This window comes from Antennarius striatus, chromosome 3, assembly GCF_040054535.1.
Source record: "Antennarius striatus isolate MH-2024 chromosome 3, ASM4005453v1, whole genome shotgun sequence".
In the NCBI taxonomy this organism is placed as follows: domain Eukaryota; kingdom Metazoa; phylum Chordata; class Actinopteri; order Lophiiformes; family Antennariidae; genus Antennarius; species Antennarius striatus.
This window is the reverse complement of record NC_090778.1, coordinates 29657442-29679593: the sequence shown is the minus strand read 5'-3', so window position 1 is coordinate 29679593 and position 22152 is coordinate 29657442. Positions and strand designations below refer to the sequence as shown.

The 22152-nt window shown below is 41.8% G+C and overlaps 1 protein-coding gene across 3 annotated transcripts in view; it reads left to right on the top strand.

Moving 5' to 3' along the window:
• tmc1 (transmembrane channel-like 1) overlaps positions 1 to 19810 on the top strand; it is a 33779-nt gene extending 13969 nt beyond the window's left edge. For 2 of the 3 annotated variants that reach the window (XM_068309908.1, XM_068309907.1), the window contains 18 exons: positions 1134 to 1572; positions 1646 to 1834; positions 2853 to 2943; positions 3016 to 3097; positions 4010 to 4116; positions 4193 to 4291; positions 4412 to 4554; positions 9829 to 9973; positions 10277 to 10471; positions 12917 to 13096; positions 13176 to 13328; positions 14322 to 14450; positions 14566 to 14633; positions 14712 to 14951; positions 15018 to 15143; positions 16096 to 16174; positions 17562 to 17694; positions 19319 to 19810. In XM_068309908.1, the coding sequence (XP_068166009.1) occupies positions 1134 to 1572; positions 1646 to 1834; positions 2853 to 2943; positions 3016 to 3097; positions 4010 to 4116; positions 4193 to 4291; positions 4412 to 4554; positions 9829 to 9973; positions 10277 to 10471; positions 12917 to 13096; positions 13176 to 13328; positions 14322 to 14450; positions 14566 to 14633; positions 14712 to 14951; positions 15018 to 15143; positions 16096 to 16174; positions 17562 to 17694; positions 19319 to 19542 (2822 nt within the window). In that variant the 3' untranslated portion in view covers positions 19543 to 19810. Of the gene's footprint in view, positions 1 to 547; positions 1573 to 1645; positions 1835 to 2852; positions 2944 to 3015; positions 3098 to 4009; positions 4117 to 4192; positions 4292 to 4411; positions 4555 to 9828; positions 9974 to 10276; positions 10472 to 12916; positions 13097 to 13175; positions 13329 to 14321; positions 14451 to 14565; positions 14634 to 14711; positions 14952 to 15017; positions 15144 to 16095; positions 16175 to 17561; positions 17695 to 19318 lie in introns of those variants that run through there. The other variant, XM_068309909.1, reaches the window with a different exon arrangement.
• Positions 19811 to 22152: the final 2342 nt, after the last annotated feature.

The window sequence follows — 22152 nt, the reverse complement described above, 5'->3', positions numbered from 1 at the left end:
TTGTGTCCATCTATTCTTTTATTGTGTTTAGTTCCCTGTTTGCTGTGTTCACAAGCTCAAAATAATCATCACTACTGTAAAATATATTTGTGTCATCTGCAAACAGTGTGAGTTTCAGGACTTTGGTTGTGTTAAATATATAATTTATGTACAGATTAAACAGTTTGGGCCCCAACACTGACCCCTCGGGGACACCACAAGCAATGCCAAGTACATCTGATGAATGTTGACCCATTTTTACCAACTGTACCCGCCCTGTTAAATAACTTTTTAACTAGTCCCCAGCCAACCCCCTAAATCCATATCTTTCCATTTTATTTAGTAATATTACGTGCTTAATAGTATCAAATGCTTTTTTCAGATCAATGAAGAGACCAACTGCATAATTTTTCTGCTCCAGTGCGTTAGTTATTTCTTCAATAGCTTCAGTTATTGCCATTGCTGTAGTTCTTTTGGTTCAAAAACCATACTGACCTTCGTTAATTATCTGATGTTTCTCAAGAAACTTCTCAAGTCGAAAGTTGAAAAATTCCTCTAAAATTTTTGAAAATTGAGGCAAAAGTGAGATTGGTCTGTTATTAGAAAATGCATTTTTGTTTCCATTTTTGAAGAGTGGAATTACTTTATCAATTTCCATTTTCCTTGGAAAACAGTCAGTCTGGAACGACAAGTTACAGGTTAAAGGTTTAACAATATTTAATATAACGGTTCTAACCAATGACATGCTAATGTCATGACAGTTGGTGGAGGACTTACTTTTACACTTCTGCACGATGTTTGTCACTTCCTGCTCATTTGTAGCTGAGAGGAAGAATCTCATTAGTTAGCTTTCTTTCTCCAGTTAACCTGCTAGCATTCATCTACGGCTTCACAATGCCCGCCCATCGCCATCCATGATTGGCCAACACAAAGTCGTTTCGTCACCACGGTGATTTTTGACTACGTTGGTGCGCTTGGTTCATAATACCATTACATTTGTTTTATATGTTTGGTATGAAGTCTGATATTATTTTTTTATTGTGGAATTTCCACGGGTTTCCGCTAGTGTCTTTATATGATATAATCAATAATTTGTACTGCATGTAATTTTACTGTTTACTGTAATACTGACTAATAGCATTGATGATTTATAGGTGATGGTGATGAAGTTTCCACCTGCAAAGAGATAGACCACAGCAGAAAAAGAAAGGGTACTACAGAGAAAACGAACAGGGCGAATGGCAGGAGAAAACGACGATATAAGGCAGGAGAAAGGAGGGAGGAATCACAGGCCAGATCAGAAAAAACAGAGGGAGGGAGGAGGAGGAGACCAAAGAATTATCAAGAAGCTGTGGAAAGACAGAAGGTGAAGCAGGAAACAATGAAAAGTCATAAAACAAAGAACTTCAAAAAGGAGAAAAGAAAAAAAGTGCAAAAGAGAGAGAAGGAAGGAGAAGTGGCAGATGGAGAAGGCCATCAAAAAAAGAAATATGTTGTGCAAAAAGAAGATAAAAAGGAGGTTGGAGGACATTCAGGAAAGGATAAAACGCCTGGCGTGAAGAGGAAGATGCACAAGAGGCGAGTTGGAATGAGGTGAATTCTTCTTTCATCTCAAAAATGCACTGAATTCATGGCAGATCTTTAACGACAGTGTTCTTCTATTCAGTTCAGAGCAGGAGACATATGAGGAAGATGAAAATGAAGAAGCGAATCAAAAGGGGGAAGAAGTGATGCCAGAGTTGCTGTCAGCAGAGGAGCTGGAGAAGCTGAAGGAAGCTGTGGACGAGAAGAAGAAACTCCTTCATAGTCTGAGGGGCAAACCCTGGACCATGAAGAAGAAGCTTGTGACGCTGCAGTACGTTCACTCACCCTATTATTATTATTATTATTATTATTATTATTATAGTTGTTACTATTACTGTTACTATTACTACTATTGTTACTGTTAATGTTACTATTACTGTTACTATTATTATTACTGTTACTATTGCTGTTACTATTAATGTTACTAGTACTGTTACTATTATTGTTACTATTACTGTTACAATTACTGTTACTGTTACTATTACTATTATTGTTACTATTACTATTACTATTACTATTATTATTACTATTATTACTATTACTATTACTATTATTACTATTACTGTTACTATTACTATTGTTGCTAATGTTACTATTACTATTACTGTTACTGTTACTATTATTGTTACTGTTACTATTACTGTTACTATTACTGTTACTGTTACTATTATTGTTACTGTTACTATTACTGTTACTGTTACTATTATTGTTACTGTTACTATTACCATTATTGTTACTGTTACTATTACTGTACTGTTACTATTATTGTTACTGTTACTATTACTGTTACTGTTACTGTTACTATTATTGTTACTGTTACTGTTACTATTACTGTTACTATTATTGTTACTGTTACTATTACTGTTACTGTTACTATTATTGTTACTGTTACTATTACTGTTACTATTACTGTTACTGTTACTATTATTGTTACTGTTACTATTACTGTTACTGTTACTATTATTGTTACTGTTACTGTTACCATTATTGTTACTGTTACTATTACTGTACTGTTACTATTATTGTTACTGTTACTGTTACTATTACTGTTACTGTTACTATTACTATTATTGTTACTGTTACTGTTACTATTACTGTTACTATTATTGTTACTGTTACTATTACTGTTACTATTATTGTTACTGTTACTATTACTATTACTGTTACTATTATTGTTACTGTTACTATTACTGTTACTATTATTGTTACTGTTACTATTGCTATTTGAGTTGAAAAGCTCACAATCAGATGGGAGACAAAATGAAACGATGTGCTCTCATTGCTGGCAGTGAGTCTCAGGAATTTCTGGGGAAATACGAGGGAGCCTTGGGCAAAGGGAAAGGCAGAAAACTTTATGCGTATAGGGTCATGATGACCAAGGTAAGAACCCAAAGTATGATTTCCTTCAATATTTCAAACAAGCATTTTTATTTCATTTCATGTCTTTCATAGAAATGGATGAAGTTTCAACGAGATTTTGAAAACTTCAAAACTGCGTGCATTCCTTGGGAAATGAAGATCAAGGAAATTGAAAGTAAAGTTTGGTTTTATTTTACCACAGTAAAGATTATTCATAAATATTAAATGGAAGTATTTCAGGATAAAGACGTTCAACTTAATCTCTGTCATTTTGATAATGGGTCACATTTAATGCAATATTTGTCAGTCATGCTAATAAATTAGCATGACTGAAACGTTCAGCTGAGGTAAACAGGTTACACAAAATTTTCTTTCATGTGACCACATAATAAGCTGGTATCTTATCCAGAGTGTACCCCGCCTCTTGCCTGTAGCCAACTGGGATAGGCTCCAACAGACTCGTGTCTTGTCGTCAAGAAAATGGATGGATAGATGTTTGTATATATTATTAAATACCTAGATCAATTTATTTTACACTGACTCAACGTAGAGGAACTGTCCTTTAATGTAGTCATAGTCGTAGTCAACGTTATTGTCAAATGTACCATATATGCACGACACACAGCACAGATGAAACTACAGTTCTCTCAGACCCACAGGTGGTAAAAAAAAAACATGAACGAAGCACTCTAGAGAGGAGCAGTGTGTGTTGAGGCGCTACCATCCTTTAGAACCCAACAGAATCCAACTGAACTCTCCAGAGCATAAGCAACGGCGGAGAAAAACTCCCTCATTGAGGAAGAAACTCCGGGCAGAACCCAGGCTCTGGAGGGCGGTCTCCGTCTTGACCGGATGGGTGGGAAAGGAAATATGCTGGGGACAGAGACAGGGCAAGGAAAAAAGAGAGAGGCAGATAGGCCAGATAGAATTTCCAGTCCAAATTGTGCCGTAGTTGCTGAAGGGGGAGTGGGATTTCTTGTCTTCCATAAGTGTTCCCCACCTGTGGAGTAAAACATTTACATTTAATCATGCAACGTTGTTTTCTTCACAATCTTGGTCTGAAATTCATTCTCATTTCTCCTTTTAGGTCATTTTGGCTCCTCAGTTGCTTCCTACTTTATCTTCCTGAGGTGGATGTACGGCATCAACTTGATCCTGTTTGGTCTGACCTTTGGCCTGGTTATGGTACCAGAGGTACTGGGGTTTTTTTCCCTAAAAATTATGATGGTAGAATTTTAGACCTCCTTGCTCTCCTGCTTAATTTGTACAGGCATTAATGGGACGGCCTTACGGCAGCATCCCTAGAAAGACTGTCCCCAGGGCTGAGGAGGCCGGGGCGATGGACTTCGCTGTGCTGTGGGACTTTGGAGTCAGTTAATACATTTGCATTTGGGTTTTTTTGTTTTATATGCCTTTGAACCCATTTATATTTGAATGTATTGATTCATTCTTTGATGCTGATTACCTTAATTTGTAATTTTACATGCAGGGTTATGCTCAGTATTCAGTTCTCTTCTATGGTTACTACAACAACCAGCGTGCCATTGGCTGGCTCAAGTTTCGTATGCCTTTGTCTTACTTCCTGGTTGGCGTGGGAACCGTGGCATACAGCTACATGGTGGTCATCAGAACGTAAGTTCAAGGGGCTGATTTAGCGGGGGAAACCCCATTGAATTTGGAATCCTGTTTGTGACGCCAAATTTATGTGGTGTAGAGAGATTTCTTGAGACAAAGTACAAAGGTACAAATCTTTATTTGCCAAATGAAAACATACAAAGTTTGAGAAGTCCAACAGCATCTTTGATGATACAAACAGACAACTTAGCTAATGTGAAGAGATCTTTGGTACAGACATCTCTCCCTCAGAGCTTTTATAACCGTCAACTCTAATATGTGTGTATGTAGAGGTGTGTGTGCTGTTGTTGTGGACTTACGTTCCTTATTGGGTCATCTTAAACAATACTTAATGTAAAATTGATCAAATTACAGTGTCTTCATAAGAAATCATATCACTGCAGATTCTCCTTCCAGGATTTTTAGACTCTGGTCCCATAAAATATGGGAATACATTTTTTTTAACAGAGGTGGCTCTAATCTGTAGCTAATCTTCACTGCAGGTTTAGATGAAAAACACCCCAACTCTACCTTTTCTCTGATTTTTCTAATTCATCATTTCAGAGTATTCCTTCCATCTACCCAGTACACTGCTGGCACCAGTTAACACATTTACATCTCTATCCTTCATCATACTAACCTGCTGCACGTCCTTCCCATCTCCATCCCTCTGTCTGGCCACCCTGTAAAAATCTTTCTCCCCTTCTGAAGTGTTCAACCTGTCATGCATGTCATCATATGCCTCTTCTTTGGACTTTCAATCAATCAAAGTTTTATTTATAAAGTGCTTAATCATGGTAACAGACATTTCAAAGCGTTTTAACAGACAGAAAAACCCAACTGAACCCTCCCGAGTATAAGAGACAGCGGCGGGGAAAAACTCCCTCATTGAGGAAGAAACTCCAGGCAGGACCCAGGCTCTTGACCGGTTGGGTGGAAAAGAAATAAAATGAAGATAAGGAACAGGTCAGAGAAAGACAGACAGAGAGAGAGTCAGATGGACCAGATAGAGTCAGTGTCTTTATGGTTATAGGTAGACCATTTGATGCAGGAGCTGAATTGGGGACCAGAACGTCAGGCTGTGTTCACCGACTCCTGGGTTGTTGTCTTCATACATGTTCACCATCAGGGAGTTGGTGAATTCAAGGAACAATTACAGCTGCATGATGAGTGTATGGTGGAAGGAGGAAGAGAGGAAGCCGGACCCCAGCAGATGATTAGGTTAGGAGTGATACTGGTGGGATGGGGGGAGCAGGTCCACAGCGGATTGATAGATGAAGGGTGAACCTGAGAAAACCTGTAGAGCACAGAGACTCCCCATTTTAGCCTCACCCCACTGGCTGCCCATACATTTTAGAATCCATTTTAAAATTCTTTTATTTACTTTTAAATCCCTGAATGCCCTTGCCCCACCTTACCTCTCTGAGCTTCTACACCGCTATGTACCTGCTCGCTCTCTCAGGTCAGCTGATCAGCTGCTCCTGGATGTGCCTAAAACCAAACAGAAGCTCACAGGGGACCGTGCCTTTGCTGTTGTGGCACCCAAATTGTGGAATGATCTGCCTCAGCAAATCAGACAGGCCTCTTCTCTGTCTGTTTTTAAATCTCGCGTGAAGACCTACCTCTTCTCCTTGGCTTTTAACATCTAGATAGACACCTGATTTTATTTTGTCTTATCTTTTTTATCTTACTTTATTGCTCTGATTATTTGCTTTTGTTTTTATCCATATTTTATGTTTTATGTTTCTAGTTGATTAACTTTACTTATAATATTTGAGCCATTTTGTCTTTTATCTATAATGTTTGTTCTTTTTATTCATTCGCCTGTACAGCACTTTGGTCGACTGCGGTTGTGGTAAAGTGCTCAACAAATAAAGTTTGGATTGGATTGGAGACTCCAGGGAAGAAGTCGAGTTAGTGAAGAAGTCAAGTTAGGAGGCCTTTGCCACTTCCACTTTAGTTCTACATCACATCTCGATGTATTCTCTAATCTGTGCTCTCAGTGTATCACCTCGTCTCGCTACCATCTTTCCTTGCATTGTTTCTTGTATTTTAAGGTTCGACCACCGGATCTCCTGTCCTTTCCTACCAGAAGACAACCCGAGTACAGTATTTTCGGCACTACAGGTAGTCGTCGACTTACGACCTATGCAACTTACGACCGACCGACTTTACGACCACAATGTCCGGGTAACGCGGGCATTCCCTCCAGCCACAGTACTCACGCTCTGAGGCTCCCGCGCTCTCTTCAGTCCCCATGCCGCACACACGTTGTTCAGTCACACTGAGATCAGCAGCCCAGCCCACTACTGATGGGCTGGGCTGCTTAGGAGGCTGTGACGGAGAAATGTATGAATGGCGTATGGAAAAACTGTCAAGCGTTACGTGAACTCTTCTGCTGGATTTGAAAGTCTCGAAGAACTTGATCAGATTCGAGAGAAAATAGTGAAACTGGCAAAAAACCTCTCCTTGGAGAACTGACGAATGATCGCGCTGTAAGAAGAACTGATCGCGCTGGAAGAAGAAAGAGTGGAAGAAGAAGAGAGAAGAGAAGCAGAGAAAGAAGAGGAGGAAACAGAAAAAATGTTCACCACCAAAGGCTTGTCAGAAGGCTTTTCCCTGTTAAATAAACTCCGTGCACACTTTGAAGAAATGGACATAGAACATAGAAACATTTGCAAGGATTGAACGGATGGCAAACGACGCTTTCCGTCCATATCGTGAAATTTATGAGGAGAAAAAGAAACGAACAATTCAGACAAAGCTCACAATGATTATGAAAAGATGGTCTCCCGCTCCCACCAACCCACGCGCTGCCCCAGCTGACGATCCGGACGACCCCCAGCCAAGAACCAGCGCTGCTGGATTGAATTTTTACTTAAGAGTCGATTTACGACCAAGTCGAGTTACGACCGATCTGTCGGTCCAAATCGCGGTCGTAAGTCGGCGACTACCTGTATAAGGCACACTGGACTATAAGGCTCAACCTCAATAATTTGTTTGTTTTATAATTTATTTCATATATAAGGTGCACCGGATTATAAGGCGCACACAATAAAAAATAAATAAAATGTATTTGATAAACAGCAGCGGCTGTAGTTGCGCAATCCGTCCACTAGATAGAGCCGCGCTGCTCAGACAGTCATGATTGCATTCATGACTTCCTGACTACCTTTGAATGGCCCCTATTGTTATGTCAGTGAGACATTCTGAGCCTCATCAAGGAAACCTGATCACTTGATCACTTTGCCATCTTAGAAAGAAGTCAACACGCATATTAAAAACCTGACATTAAAACTGGTTAAATTCATTACGAGTGCAGTCAGTGCGAACAGAGCGGATTATTTCCTGATCTGAAGTTCGAAGCAGATATTTAAGCTCCGACGTTCGTCTCGTTTATTAATGATTGTTTCGATCGATCGGTAGTCCAGTCGGAGGTGAGGTGCAGCTATTTGCTTCTGTGTGTCCTCAACAATTTTTAACCAGTTTTTAATGTCAGGCTGATGATTTACTGTCAAATGTGACGCTGTTTTACTCCTAGAACTGACTTTAACGTCGGTGTCTCACCGCCGTGAATCTCACCGCACGTCGCTGCAGACAGAATACACAAGCCTGAATGCGCCCCTCTGCCCCCCCAGATCTATCAACTACATTTGTAAATCAATTGCAGCACACCTGACACCTTTGTCTAGCAGTGACTGCTCTTGGAATTTCAGAAAAGGCTGTAAGTTCATCTTTGAGGGTCTTAATTCACCTTTATGCCAGTTTCTCCGTGTGTTTCCACAGACTAATAGAATGGACCGTCACTACATTCCAGATGACAGCACAATGGGGTTTTTAGACCAATTCAGTTTAAAGTGGGTTATTTCTGACACCAGATAGTTAGAAATACTGAGATCAGTCAGTCAGTCAGACTTTATTCATACAATTGTTGAAAGTTCCTCATGTTTTCTACGTAATCACCGGTGCTCCTACAGTCTGCTCTACCCTCTGAGAGCAGCTCAGTCAGAGCCGGGACTTCGGTGACGCCCCTTGACTACCGTTGTTACGGGAAGTGGGCCCGAGTGCCTTATGAGGGTCCCCCCTGGTGGCGGAGTGCGGCATGACTGGCAGCCAGACTGCCGGCTTTTTTTCATCATGTTTTTAACCAAAATTAATATGAATATTAATCCATATATAAGACGCACCGGATTATAAGGCGCACTATGGGATTATAAGAACATTTTAGGCTTTTAGGTGTGCCTTATAGTGCGGAAAATACGGTATTCTCCTGCCCGTTTCTCTGACTACCTGAGCTGTAATGGTCCATTCTTTTTGCAGCCTCTCCTGTCCACCAATAGTCTCACATCTTGTCCCAAAGTTGTACAACAGTCTTCCTTTCTCAACTTCCACCAAATGGTACTCTGCTCTGCCTTTGTCCTCATCTACTTCCCCACAACCAGTTTCATCTTACCACCATCCTATGCTGTCTTTGCCGCACCACTACTTAAAGTCAGTGACCTCCTTCAGATAACGTCATCTGCACCAAATGTAATCCACCTGCGTATGACTACCTCTGCTCTTGTAGGTCACCAAATGTTCCTGCCTCTTTTGGAAGAAGGTGTTCACTACAGCCATGTCCTTTATGCAAAGTCTACCAGCATCTGCCCCTCCAAGTTCCTTTCCTGGATGCCAAACTGACTCATCACTTCTTTCACCTCCATTTCCTTCCCCAACAAGCATTAAAATCTGCACCAACCATTCAGTCTCTCTCTCTGGAATGCACCTAACTTCTACCTGAACCCAGAATGTCTCTCTCTCTCTCTCTAGTTCACTAGAGAGAGAACTAATATTACTGTTACTAATATTATACACAACACCCTCAATTTCAAGTTTTACCCTCATCACTGGATCTGACACTTTTCACCAACAAGACCCTCTTTGCTAACCCTTCTTTTAAAGTGACCCCGCCTACATTTCTCTTCAACACCACAGTAAATTAATTTGAATCCTGTTCCTAACATTCTATACCCACTGTCTCTCTACCTGCTTTCCTGCACACAATAAATCTATCTTCCTCCTGATTATCATGTCAACCAAATCCTTAACTTTTCCTTCCATCGTCCTCACATTCAGACATTTCAGGTTTAGGGATTTTCCTTTCCTCTTTTCGTTGTGTCTGAGAATGTGCTGTCCACCTCTCCTTCTGCATGTATCCAGGCTTGGTATCGACCGACAGTTGACACTGGTTTGTGTCCCTGTAGGGCGGCATTCAAGCAAAATGCTATACTGATCCTATTTTTCTAATTAAAGGATGGCCCGTAATGCAAATGAGTCGGGGGTTGGAGATGATAACAGCTTTAATTTCTGCTGGAAAATGTTCACCAGCTGGGACTACCTGATTGGAAATGCTGAAACTGCAGACAATAAGTTTGCCTCCATCACCACCAGTTTCAAGGTTAGTGTTGTGCGTTGATGATGCAGAATAGTAAATGATAGACTTCCTTAATGCCGTGTCTACCCTGCATGGTTCGTCCAGCTCCTTCCCACCACCAAGAACATGCATTGAAGTAAATAGCTTGTAGGCATGAATAAGAGTGAACCTCATCTCCACACTGAGGTCACCTGGGATAGACACCAGTCCCGCCCCATGACCTTACAGAGAAAAAGTGGTACAGAAAATAAATTAATGAATGAGTGAAGGAATGAATGAATCAATGAATGAATCAATGAATGTCTGCCCTTCCTTCCACCTCTATAGGAGGCAATCTTAGAGGAACAAGAGAGCCAAAAGGATGACAACATCCATCTGACTCGTTTCCTGCGTGTGCTGGCCAACTTCCTGGTCTTGTGCTGCTTAGCAGGAAGTGGATACCTCATCTATTTTGTAGTGCGTCGCTCACAGAAGTTTGCTCTGGATGGATTGGAGAATCACACCTGGTGGGAGAGGAATGAGGTAGCCATGAATAATTCTACAGATGTTCCATCTCAATATTATAGTGCTCCTTGGTGCTGGTTTGGCTTTAATTTAATTTTAATTTTAAAGTTAAAATGGTTTGGTTTGGGACACCCAGAGTGACTGGGCCAACAGGAACAGCTGACTGACCACTTAAAAACCAAAGACTACTTTTGAGAACAGAACAGACCATGTTTAGAATTGTCTAATGAATGTTGTTCAATGAATACTTTAGTTATGAGGTCAAGATAAGATAAGATAACCTTTATTTGTCCCACAGTGGGGAAATTTGTGCGGCAGTGGGAGGGGGGAGGGGGGTCATACATAATATATACATATTACCATGTGTAGCATATGAAATATACATATTCACATGATATACATATTAACATATATTATCAACAGTTGACAATTTACAGTTGCGCTACAAACTACAAACTACATCCGAATGGTCATCCGAATTTCGAGTGTGATGTTCTATGAGTGGTCTGCTGGGAGGAAGGCTTTAATAAACCAACACTTAAAGGTATACAAAACTCATTAAAAAGTAATATGTATTTTGTTTATCATGATGAAAAAAAAAATTCCTGTTGTCTGGCAACATCCCTGGTCAGGACACCTTAAAATCTGCGCTGCAGCAGCTCCGTCACATGGGGGTCATGCGTCATCAATGACACCGTCGCTTCATCAGTCAGGACAGCCATTAGAACACTATACGACTACTGAAGCGACACATGTGATAAAGTCATGGTTACCTATGAGGTGAATGGTTGTTCCAACACCACAGGAGTTAAACACAAAGATAGGAACCTATCTTTCTTCAAAATACCTACTGGAAAAACTGGAGAGCAATGGAAAGCAAGAATAAACAGGGTCACAATGACCAAAGATCCAAGCTTCTGCCATGAGCACTTCACCCAGGATGATTTCCAAAGAGATTTGAAGGTAAGATCATTTTGGTACAACCCATAGTATTTACTCTGAATTCCCAAGGTTTAGTGGATAATTAATTCATGTCTGGAGCTACTGGAGGTATTGTATAAATGTTTTTATGACAAGATTATAATGTGATTATGGCACTCACGAAAAGTAAAGAGTATCAAAGGTGATAGACAGGTCAGTTGATTGGGTTCGTTTCCCCCGCGGCTTGCTACGAATTTACACCAATTACCTCACATTTTAGTTGGTTATCTCCCTGATTATATCATATAGGGGCTTGTATAGTTTGCATTTATTATGAAGTTATAACATCGGGTGGTAATTATAGGGGATAATTACACCCCCAGTTGGGTTCACAGGGAACTCCTCTTGCGAATCTGATGATGATGACATGATTTAAGATGATTTCTTGATAAATAAGTGTGATAATGTTGGCTTGTTACGTTGTCGCTAGCTGTATAGTTGTATAATGGCGCTGATATGGATTCTTCCCGATGTCTACGATGGCGTCATTATATTTTGTTTAGCCAATGTCCCCACTGATCATAAAAAAATAAAAGTACCTCCAAAACTTTTGTTGAATAATGTACTTCAAATAATACACGCGGATCCCTTTGAGTTTCCTGTTCCTTTAGTAGATCAACATGCAAGATTGATGAGCAGCTGTAGACAAGACGATCACAATGAAATGGATGAATAAATGAAGCATTGACATAATGACTAAAAACATGGCTGAGAGGCATCTCAGGCCACGTCCAAATATAGATAGATGGATAGATTATTAATCCCAGAAGAAATTGCACATGGAGTGATTGTTTATCTGTCAGTAAACAGCTGACCTTTGTTGGTGCTCAATGTGCAGCAGCAGCGCCTCAACAAGACGTCTGAAAACGCCCATGGACACGTTTTTAACTCTGTCCATTCTGTTGGTAAATGCAAACACAGGTCACACACACACACTACGTCACACCTAACACATTGTATGCACTGAACGAAGCCTCCAACCCGACATCGTTGCTGCAGCAACCTGCCAGACCGGTCAACAATGTGTCCCAGTCTGAACAGAGCTAGATCACATTTGGACACTTGCTAATAACAGTGTGGATAGTCAGCGCGGGAAATCTGATTGGAATCCGATTGGCTGCAGTCTGAACGCCACCACAGACATGACCCCCACTAAAAGAAATATCTATTTCACCACGAAATAAAATCCCTTTGTTTAGCGCTACACGATAAACACACCTTAACAAATAACTCATGAACTTTATTGAACCTCAGTGGGGAGGGAAGTTATTTTTCTGTAGTTTTAGGGTTCAATAGAGTGGACATGAAGCATGATTCAGGCTGTCTGTAATAAACATACGGTTGACATGGTAACACTACATGGACAATAAACTTGTGTTGTGCTTTCTGCCCTGCTAACATGGGTTCTAAGATATGCACCAAGAAGGGGCACTAAGGTAGCGTTCTTTGAGTTTTGATTGGTGTGGGCTTCTTGTTTCCTAGGTGAACATGGTCATGTCATTACTGGGGATGTTCTGCCCCATGCTGTTTGACGTCATCAGTGCTCTGGAGAACTACCACCCCCGTGTCGCCTTGCAGTGGCAGCTGGGCCGCATCTTTGCCCTCTTTCTAGGAAATCTCTACACCTTCATCATCGCCCTAATGGATGAAATCAACGTCAAGGTGCAAATCAACGCGTGTGAAAGATTTGACACTTTTTGCAATGCTCTCAGTCTGAGTTGCATGTATTTCTGTATTACAGAGAGAAGAGGAGAAGATAGTGAAGTTTAATATAAGCACGTGGGAAGCCAGTCTCTACAATGGAACCATGTCTGGAAACAGCAGCAGTCCGTCCACCGTCATCCATCCTACTGATGTTCCCAGAGGGCCATGCTGGGAGACCATGGTGGGACAGGTCAGTGTGTGTGTGTGTGTGTGTGTGTGTGTGTGTGTGTGTGTGTGTGTGTGTGTGTGTGTAATTATAAATGCAAATGTAATACACTTTATTCATCCCTGTCGGGAAATTATTAGCACACTCTAGATCACACCGTTAGTTTTAGTGATATTTTTTTTAATTTTATATACTTGATTAATCCTTGTAGCATGCTCTAGTTAATCAAATCACATGCATATAAATATATTAGTGGGTTCAGGCTAGTAACACACACACACACACAGAAAAACACACAAGGGGCCTGGAGGCATGATTATGGGGGTAGGGGAGTAGACCGGCAGGCAGCTCATTTCTTGTGCACCAAAAAGAGCACCTTGCTCAAGGGCACCTCTGCAATGCTGGGAAGGTGACCCCTCCCACTGTCAGCTCACACGCCGGGTGGCTGAGCGGAGATCGAACCGCCGATCCTGCGATAATTGCACAGCCTGCTCTACCGCTGAGCTCACCTGTCTGTCTGTTGTCATGACGATCCTCTTACATTAGGACCAGCTGGATGGCACACAGAGTTCTAGGACCTACCTACCTAAAAGTAAAGATTTAGAGTGAGGAAAAGGATTCACTGCTGGCTTTACTGGCAGGAACAGAGTGAAGTGTTCCATCCTAAGAACGTCAAAGACAACGGTTCACAAGAAGAAGGTGGACTAGTAGACATTAGTGACCACAACACTACAGACTGGCAGAGTGTGAAAACCATCATTCAACATCTGTAGGATGAACAAACAGCTGTGATGAAGTCCAGCACAGCCCTTCAGAGCCGGCTGAAGTTTGACAGACTGTAACCGTAAATGACTGGAGGAAGGTCAAAGTCAAAGAGATTTAGAAAAAAAAATTAGAAAAAGAATTGTATATTGTGATGTCACTGTTGCTCTTATGAGAATATACAGCAAACACGTGCATTTTAGTTACGGAGCCATGTTTTCAATGACAGACAGTAGAAGTCTTTATGTTCAACAGGAGTTTGTTCGGCTGATCATATCTGATACCATGACAACCTACATCACACTCCTGATTGGTGACTTCCTGAGAGCAGTGCTTGTTCGTTTCCTCAACTACTGCTGGTGTTGGGACCTTGAGGCTGGATTTGTGAGTCACATGTCTTTGGGATTCTTGAACGCAGCACACGACGTTTTTCTCTAAAGGTGAATTTGAATATTAGCTGAGTCGACAGTTATTTTGGTTTCTGTGCCTCCTCTGAAAGCCGTCCTATTCTGAGTTTGATGTCAGCGGGAATGTCTTGGGTCTAATCTTCAATCAAGGAATGATATGGTAAGGAAACGACAGTCTAATCCTGTACCTGCTGAGTGGGTAGTGTTGATAACCCTAACTCCTGACATCTCCCTCCAGGATGGGTGCTTTCTACGCCCCCTGCCTACCTGCCCTAAACGTCCTGAGGCTCCACGTGTCCATGTACCTGCAGTGCTGGGCTGTGATGTGCTGCAATGTGCCTCAGGAAAGAGTCTTCAAGGCCTCTGGCTCCAACAACTTCTACATGGCCATGTTGTTGGTTATCCTCTTCCTGTCTACTCTGCCTGCCATCTATACCATTGTCACCATCCCCCCTTCTTTTGACTGTGGACCCTTCAGGTAATGGGTGGGATCCTGCATTTATACCTGGAATGCCGTCTGTCACAATCATTTTCTCCTCCTCAGTGGGAAAAAGCGGATGTTTGATGTGATTCAAGAGACGCTGGTGTCGGACTTCCCCCCCTGGTTCAGTAAAGTGTTCAGCTATGCCTCTAACCCTGGACTGGTGCTGCCCTTCATGTTGCTGATGGTGTGAGTGAACAAATAAAGGCAGAACGCTGCAAGAACGTCTTTTTGTTTTCCATTTGAATTGTTTGAAGGAATAGTTCAATGAAAACTTGTTTGCTCAAGTCTCTACCAGCTGAGCTGAGATCATGTTCTCAGTCCACGGGTTGGCGGTTCAAGACTCGGGGGGGGGGAAAGCAGTGGGAGGTGTCAGCTCACCTCCTGAGCACTGCTGAGGCGCCCTTGAGCAAGGCGCCATCCCCTTTATAAGTTGCTCATTAGGGTGCACCAAGAAGGACCTGCCTGCCGCTCTACCCCACACACACTATATGCATGCAGCTAACTACCAGTGTGTGCTAGAATGGACTAACGATTTCCCTACAGGGACAGATAAAGTACATTACAGTTACAAAAAGCATTGTGCAGCTACACAACGCAATAGTGTCGAAGCATTCCCCTAAACGACTGAAGGACACAGGGACATGTTTGACGCGTGAAACGCTGTGGCACACTGATGTTGTACACACATTGGTGAACTGTAACATTAGCTGGTTTAGATATCCCACATTCACAAGTCCTTGCACTTCCTACAGGAACAAGTGCATTAGGAAATATCAGCTTATCACTTACCTGTTGAAATACTAGTGACTACCTGGTTATAAGACTGAGGTCTAACAAACCCTAAACCTTAACCCTAATGCTATTCCTAACCTTTACTAACACTAACCTGAACTGTTACTCTCACCCTAACCCTAACCCTAACTAAACCTGACCGTAACCTTAATCCCAGCCATTACTAACTCTAACCTTAACCATTACTTATACCCTGACTCTAACCCTAACCCCTAACTCTAATCCTAACCATTACTGGCTGAATGAAATGGACTGAAAGCGAATGGATTTGAAATTAATTTTCTGTTTTTACCATGCTTTCATCAACTTTCTGAAATGGTAACAATGTGTCATTTTTTTCTTTCAGACTGGCAATTTATTACCTGCAGTCAACATCCAAAAGCTACAAGGAGGCTAATGTGGAACTGAAGAAAAAACTACAAATGGTAACCAAATGATTTTTCTTCTCTACAAGTCTAGCATTCATCTGCTAGTTCACGGGAGTCAATGCATTTCACACAGAAAGTTCCTTTGACTACCGGTCATAACGTCATGAAGGAATTCAAGGTGTAACATGAATATTCTAATCAAAAACACTCTGAAACCTCTTCCTGTCATCTTATGGGCAGATTTCTCAGGACCTGTCCTGCTTGTAATTTATCCTCCCCGTCTGTTTCTCACACATTTGAAACATCCCACCTGTGTTGATATCCGCAAATACTGCAAGCACTTCCTCTAGACGGTTGTATTGGTATCATCCGTCCAGCAGAGGGCAGCAGAATAACCTCTCTGTTCAACAACTGATAATCAGTCTGCAGTGTCTCAGCGGTGGAGCGATCGTCCAATGATTCAAGATCGGCAGTTCAATTTCCACTCCCGCCCAAAAACACCCAGTGGTGAGCTGACAGTGGGAGGTGTCAGCTCAACTCCAGACCACTGCCGAGGCGCCCTTGAGCAAGGAGCTGCCCCCTTTCACAAGTTGCTCATGAGTGCCGCACCATGAAGGAGCTGCCCGCCGCTCTACCTCCCCTTGTATGCCTACAGGCCCCCTTGTGTGTGTGTGTGTGTGTGTGTGTGTGTGTGTGTGTGTGTGTGTGTGTGTGTGTGTGTGTGTGTGTGTGTGTGTGTGTGTGTGTGTGTGTGTGTGTGTGTGTGTGTGTGTGCGCGCTACAGGGGCTGGTACTCACTAATATGTATGCATGCGTTTGAACCAATAACTAGAAAGTGCTTTCTAAATTTCCCTTTGGGGATAATATAAGTACATATATAAAAAAAACAAAAATCTAGTGCAGCGGTCCCCAACCACCGGGTCGTTACCCGGTACCGGGTAAGGACCATTAGATACCAGGCGGCGCAGAACATTTGAGGGGTTTTTTTCTACTGATTATCAGTCTAAAGATGTTTTACTTTGAAAAGTCACGTCTGTGCAGACAGACGAAGGCGTGCGCCTGTGCCTCTGGACAGGTCTTGGTCATGTGACAGGTTACCCCGTGACCCCAGAATGAAGACCACAGCTGTTCCAGCTGGATTAAATCCATCAGATTATCCTGAGACCCCCTGAAGCAGTGAGACCTGCTTCATTCCAGCCTCCTGAGGGACCAGACCAGAGTCCACCAGACCTCCAGAACCCCCCAGGGGTCGTTGCCTCCAGTGTCATTGTCTATCTATAACTCAGTTGTTCTCTTTAACCTGTCTGGTTTGTTTCTACTCCTGTTACTGTCTTTTAAGGTTGTGTCTGAAAAAGTGGCTGACTCCCCAACTTCTTCCAGGAAAATAATGTGTCTCTCTTTCTGCATATTTTTTTATGTCCGTCTGTCTCTCCGTCTATACAAGCAAAATGAGGATAATAAGAAGAAGAATAAACGAGCAGCACTGAAGGCACAAATGGATCTAGAGGAGGCCAGAAAAGCTGCATCACAAACTGCAGAGCTGCAAAAGAACAACACTTCACCGCAAGGCCAAGATGGTTAGATTTTAGAACTCTACATAAAAAGGAAAAACAAGTTTTACTTTTCATTGTTACTTTAAACTCCAATAAATATGTTAAAGAAAAACAAAAAATTTCTGTTCTTGATTACAAGTTCTAAAAAGTCATATTCTAGTTATTGTCTTTGCAGACACGTAAGAACGTGTGCACTTTAAATGTTCCTAATAATATAAGAACCACTTGCTAGTTGCATATAATTATTTATTTGTGCCATATATACAGTGATACCTCTGTACTCGACCACCTCTATACTCGACCAAATCGGTGCTCGACCAAAAAATTCGAGTAGAAAATGTATCGGACCCCGAACAGATTTTCGGTACTCGACTAGCCGAGTCGACCCGAACGCGCTCCTCGGCCGCGCTCCTCGGCCAGCGGGTAAGCGTCAGTTCGACTCAGACCGCCAGCGGAGTAACACGTATGCAAATTACGTACGCAAAGACGTACGGAAATTATAGCAAAATATGAAAGTGGTGTACGAGTGTCCGACCTCGCGTCGCAGTACGAAATGGCAAAGTCAACCATTTCCACTATGTTGAAGCAGAAGCAACTGACAATGGACAGGTTCCTTCTTAAAGAAAAGAGGAAGGCTACTGCCCAGCCAGATTCACCTCCACGGAAGAGAGAGAGAAGGGAGAAAACCCCTGGAGGCGCGTTACCTAGCGTCATCATGGAAGGGATTCCCCTTCCATGATGACGCTAGTGCCATCAACCGCTCTCCAAAACGTAAAGTAAATTATACAAAATGCTTTATAATGCTTTATCTTTATCATGTACTGCTGGTGCACATTTACGTGTTCATTGTTGTTTAGATACACGTTCTTATAATATTTTAGGTATTTTTCTAAATGGTAAGAACGGATTAAAATACTTTCCATTATTTCTTATGGGAAAATTGGTTTCGGTGGTCGAACAAATCGGTGCACCTCAGAACGGATTATGGTCGAGTACAGAGGTATTACTGTATATATATATATATATACACACACACACACACATACACACAGTAATTCCTCTCACATTGGCGCATTAACACGCGCATTAACACGCGCGACTTCATTTCATCTTGGATTTTTAGTAGCTAGTCATGTGATACTGTACACGCATTCGATTGGCCGACAGCATCCTGAAGTGCGCTACGTTCTGTGAGTCTCGGAACACAAAATGTGTTCGTGAGACACAAAAGTGTTTTAAACAGTCCATCAGAGTGTTTTAAAGGTAATACAGATAGAAGGTGGTTTAATATCAGTGTGGGGGGGTTCAGAAACATTTATATTACCATAAATAATAAGATAAATAGTTTGTCCCAATATCGCTGTGTGTGTGTGTGTGTGTGTGTGTGTGTGTGTGTGTGTGTGTGTGTGTGTGTGTGTGTGTGTGTGTGTGTGTGTGTGTGTGTGTGTGTGTGTGTGTGTGTGTGTGTGTGTGTGTGTGTATACAGTGTATAATGTATGTACACTTTTCGCTTATTTACAATCAGGTCCTTTCGAAACTCCCTAAAAGAACGACTCAGCAGATTGACCCAGGTGATGTGTCTCATGCTAATGAACCTCTCTTATAGTCCGGTGGATTGACAGCTTTAGATTCTCTTGTTTTTCTTCAGACGAACGAAGCCGTGGAAGCACCCAGAGGCTGTATCGTTGTAAGAACAGCCCTGACCCTCATCAACCTGCTGGAGACCTTCTGGCCACCAGATCCCCTCTCCCCAGGACCTACCACCATGCCCAGCGTGGGACTCCGGCGCACCTCCCTGGGTTCCCTGGGCAAAGAGGGGAAAAAAAGACCCTGCCAGTCACTGAAAAACAGAATAGTAATAAGGCCAGATGATTTAAGACCACATCAAACATCAGACTGAAAGAAAGACTTGAAATGAGTCAGTTGTCTTTGAGAGTTTCTTTTGTTCATCACATTACCTTCAAAATGGGCTTCAAACAAAACCAGGACCATGACTGAGACCTGACCTCAAAACTGACCTCCAGATGCTGTGAACTGAGTACTTCTGACTCAGTAGACGTTACTGCACATTTTAGTAAAAGTGTTTTGAACATTGTGTTAATTGTAGTAAATGTTAGTGATCGTTCCAAAGTTAAATAAAAATTTGCTAAAGGAGAGTGCTGCTTACTTGGCATTACAAATTTATTTTGCAATGCTAATTTGTATTTTTGTTTAAACTCACAAATTACTAAATGTGTGAATTAGATACAGGTAGTCCTCAACTCAGAACATTTGACTTACGAGTATTCGGAGATACAAACCCACGGGGCAGCACTGCTGCGTTCACGCATCTCCAACACTCGTCTCCCCCTCTTGTTTGTTCTTGTGTCTGTAAGCATCTCAGAGCCTCAGGCTCCTTACCCCATTGGATACTTTACTGTTTGTCATGGATGATGAAGCAAAGGCTAGTGAAGATAGTGGTGACCATCTCTGATGACAACTCTGACTCTGACCCACAATAACTCCTCCCTCCTCCTCCTCTTCCTTCACTATAAAGGTAAGCTACATGCTACATGCTACAGTACCATACAGTTGCTGTACTGAAAGGAAGTACCCTGGGTTTTAGCCCTGCTGTCAGTCACAATCCAACTTCACCGCAGAGCTGGTGGGATTTAGTGTGACTTGACTGTTGTTTTAAAATTTTAAGATTCCAGTATTTGTGGCAGACAGACGTCAGGTCAAGGAAAATGACTAACTTGATTATTATTTTTCTGTGAATTTTCTTAAACATAGTCAAAAACAACTGAATAACCTATTGTATTATGCATTGTTTATATGTTGTCAGGTTGTCCTCCTGTAGAACTAAATGATGTAGGAACCAATGTTGTCCTCCTGTAGAACTAAATGATGTAGGAACCAATGTTGTCCTCCAGTAGGAACTAAATGGTGTAGGAACCAATGTTGTCCTCCTGTAGAACTAAATGATGTAGGAACCAATGTTGTCCTCCTGTAGAACTAAATGGTGTAGGAACCAATGTTGTCCTCCTGTAGAACTAAATGATGTAGGAACCAATGTTGTCCTCCTGTAGAACTAAATGATGTAGGAACCAATGTTGTCCTCCTGTAGAACTAAATGATGTAGGAACCAATGTTGTCCTCCTGTAGAACTAAATGATGTAGGAACCAATGTTGTCCTCCTGTAGGAACTAAATGATGTAGGAACCAATGTTGTCCTCCTGTAGAACTAAATGATGTAGGAACCAATGTTGTCCTCCAGTAGGAACTAAATGATGTAGGAACCAATGTTGTCCTCCTGTAGAACTAAATGATGTAGGAACCAATGTTGTCCTCCAGTAGGAACTAAATGATGTAGGAACCAATGTTGTCCTCCTGTAGGAACTAAATGATGTAGGAACCAATGTTGTCCTCCTGTAGGAACTAAATGATGTAGGAACCAATGTTGTCCTCCTGTAGGAACTAAATGATGTAGGAACCAATGTTGTCCTCCTGTAGAACTAAATGGTGTAGGAACCAATGTTGTCCTCCAGTAGAACTAAATGATGTAAGAACCAATGTTGTCCTCCTGTAGGAACTAAATGATGTTAGAACCAATGTTGTCCTCCAGTAGGAACTAAATGATGTAGGAACCAATGTTGTCCTCCTGTAGGAACTAAATGATGTAGGAACCAATGTTGTCCTCCAGTAGGAACTAAATGATGTAGGAACCAATGTTGTCCTCCTGTAGAACTAAATGGTGTAGGAACCAATGTTGTCCTCCTGTAGGAACTAAATGATGTAGGAACCAATGTTGTCCTGTAGGAACTAAATGACGTAGGAACCAATGTTGTCCTCCTGTAGAACTAAATTATGGAGGAACCAATGTTGTCCTCCTGTAGGAACTAAATGATGTAGGAACCAATGTTGTCCTCCTGTAGAACTAAATGATGTAGGAACCAATGTTGTCCTCCTGTAGGAACTAAATGATGTAGGAACCAATGTTGTCCTGTAGGAACTAAATGACGTAGGAACCAATGTTGTCCTCCTGTAGAACTAAATGATGGAGGAACCAATGTTGTCCTCCTGTAGGAACTAAATGATGTAGGAACCAATGTTGTCCTCCTGTAGAACTAAATGATGTAGGAACCAATGTTGTCCTCCTGTAGAACTAAATGATGGAGGAACCAATGTTGTCCTCCTGTAGGAACTAAATGATGTAGGAACCAATGTTGTCCTCCTGTAGGAACTAAATGATGTAGGAACCAATGTTGTCCTCCTGTAGGAACTAAATGATGGAGGAACCAATGTTGTCCTCCTGTAGAACTAAATGATGTAGGAACCAATGTTGTCCACCTGTAGAACTAAATGATGTAGGAACCAATGTTGTCCTCCTGTAGGAACTAAATGATGGAGGAACCAATGTTGTCCTCCTGTAGAACTAAATGATGTAGGAACCAATGTTGTCCACCTGTAGAACTAAATGATGTAGGAACCAATGTTGTCCTC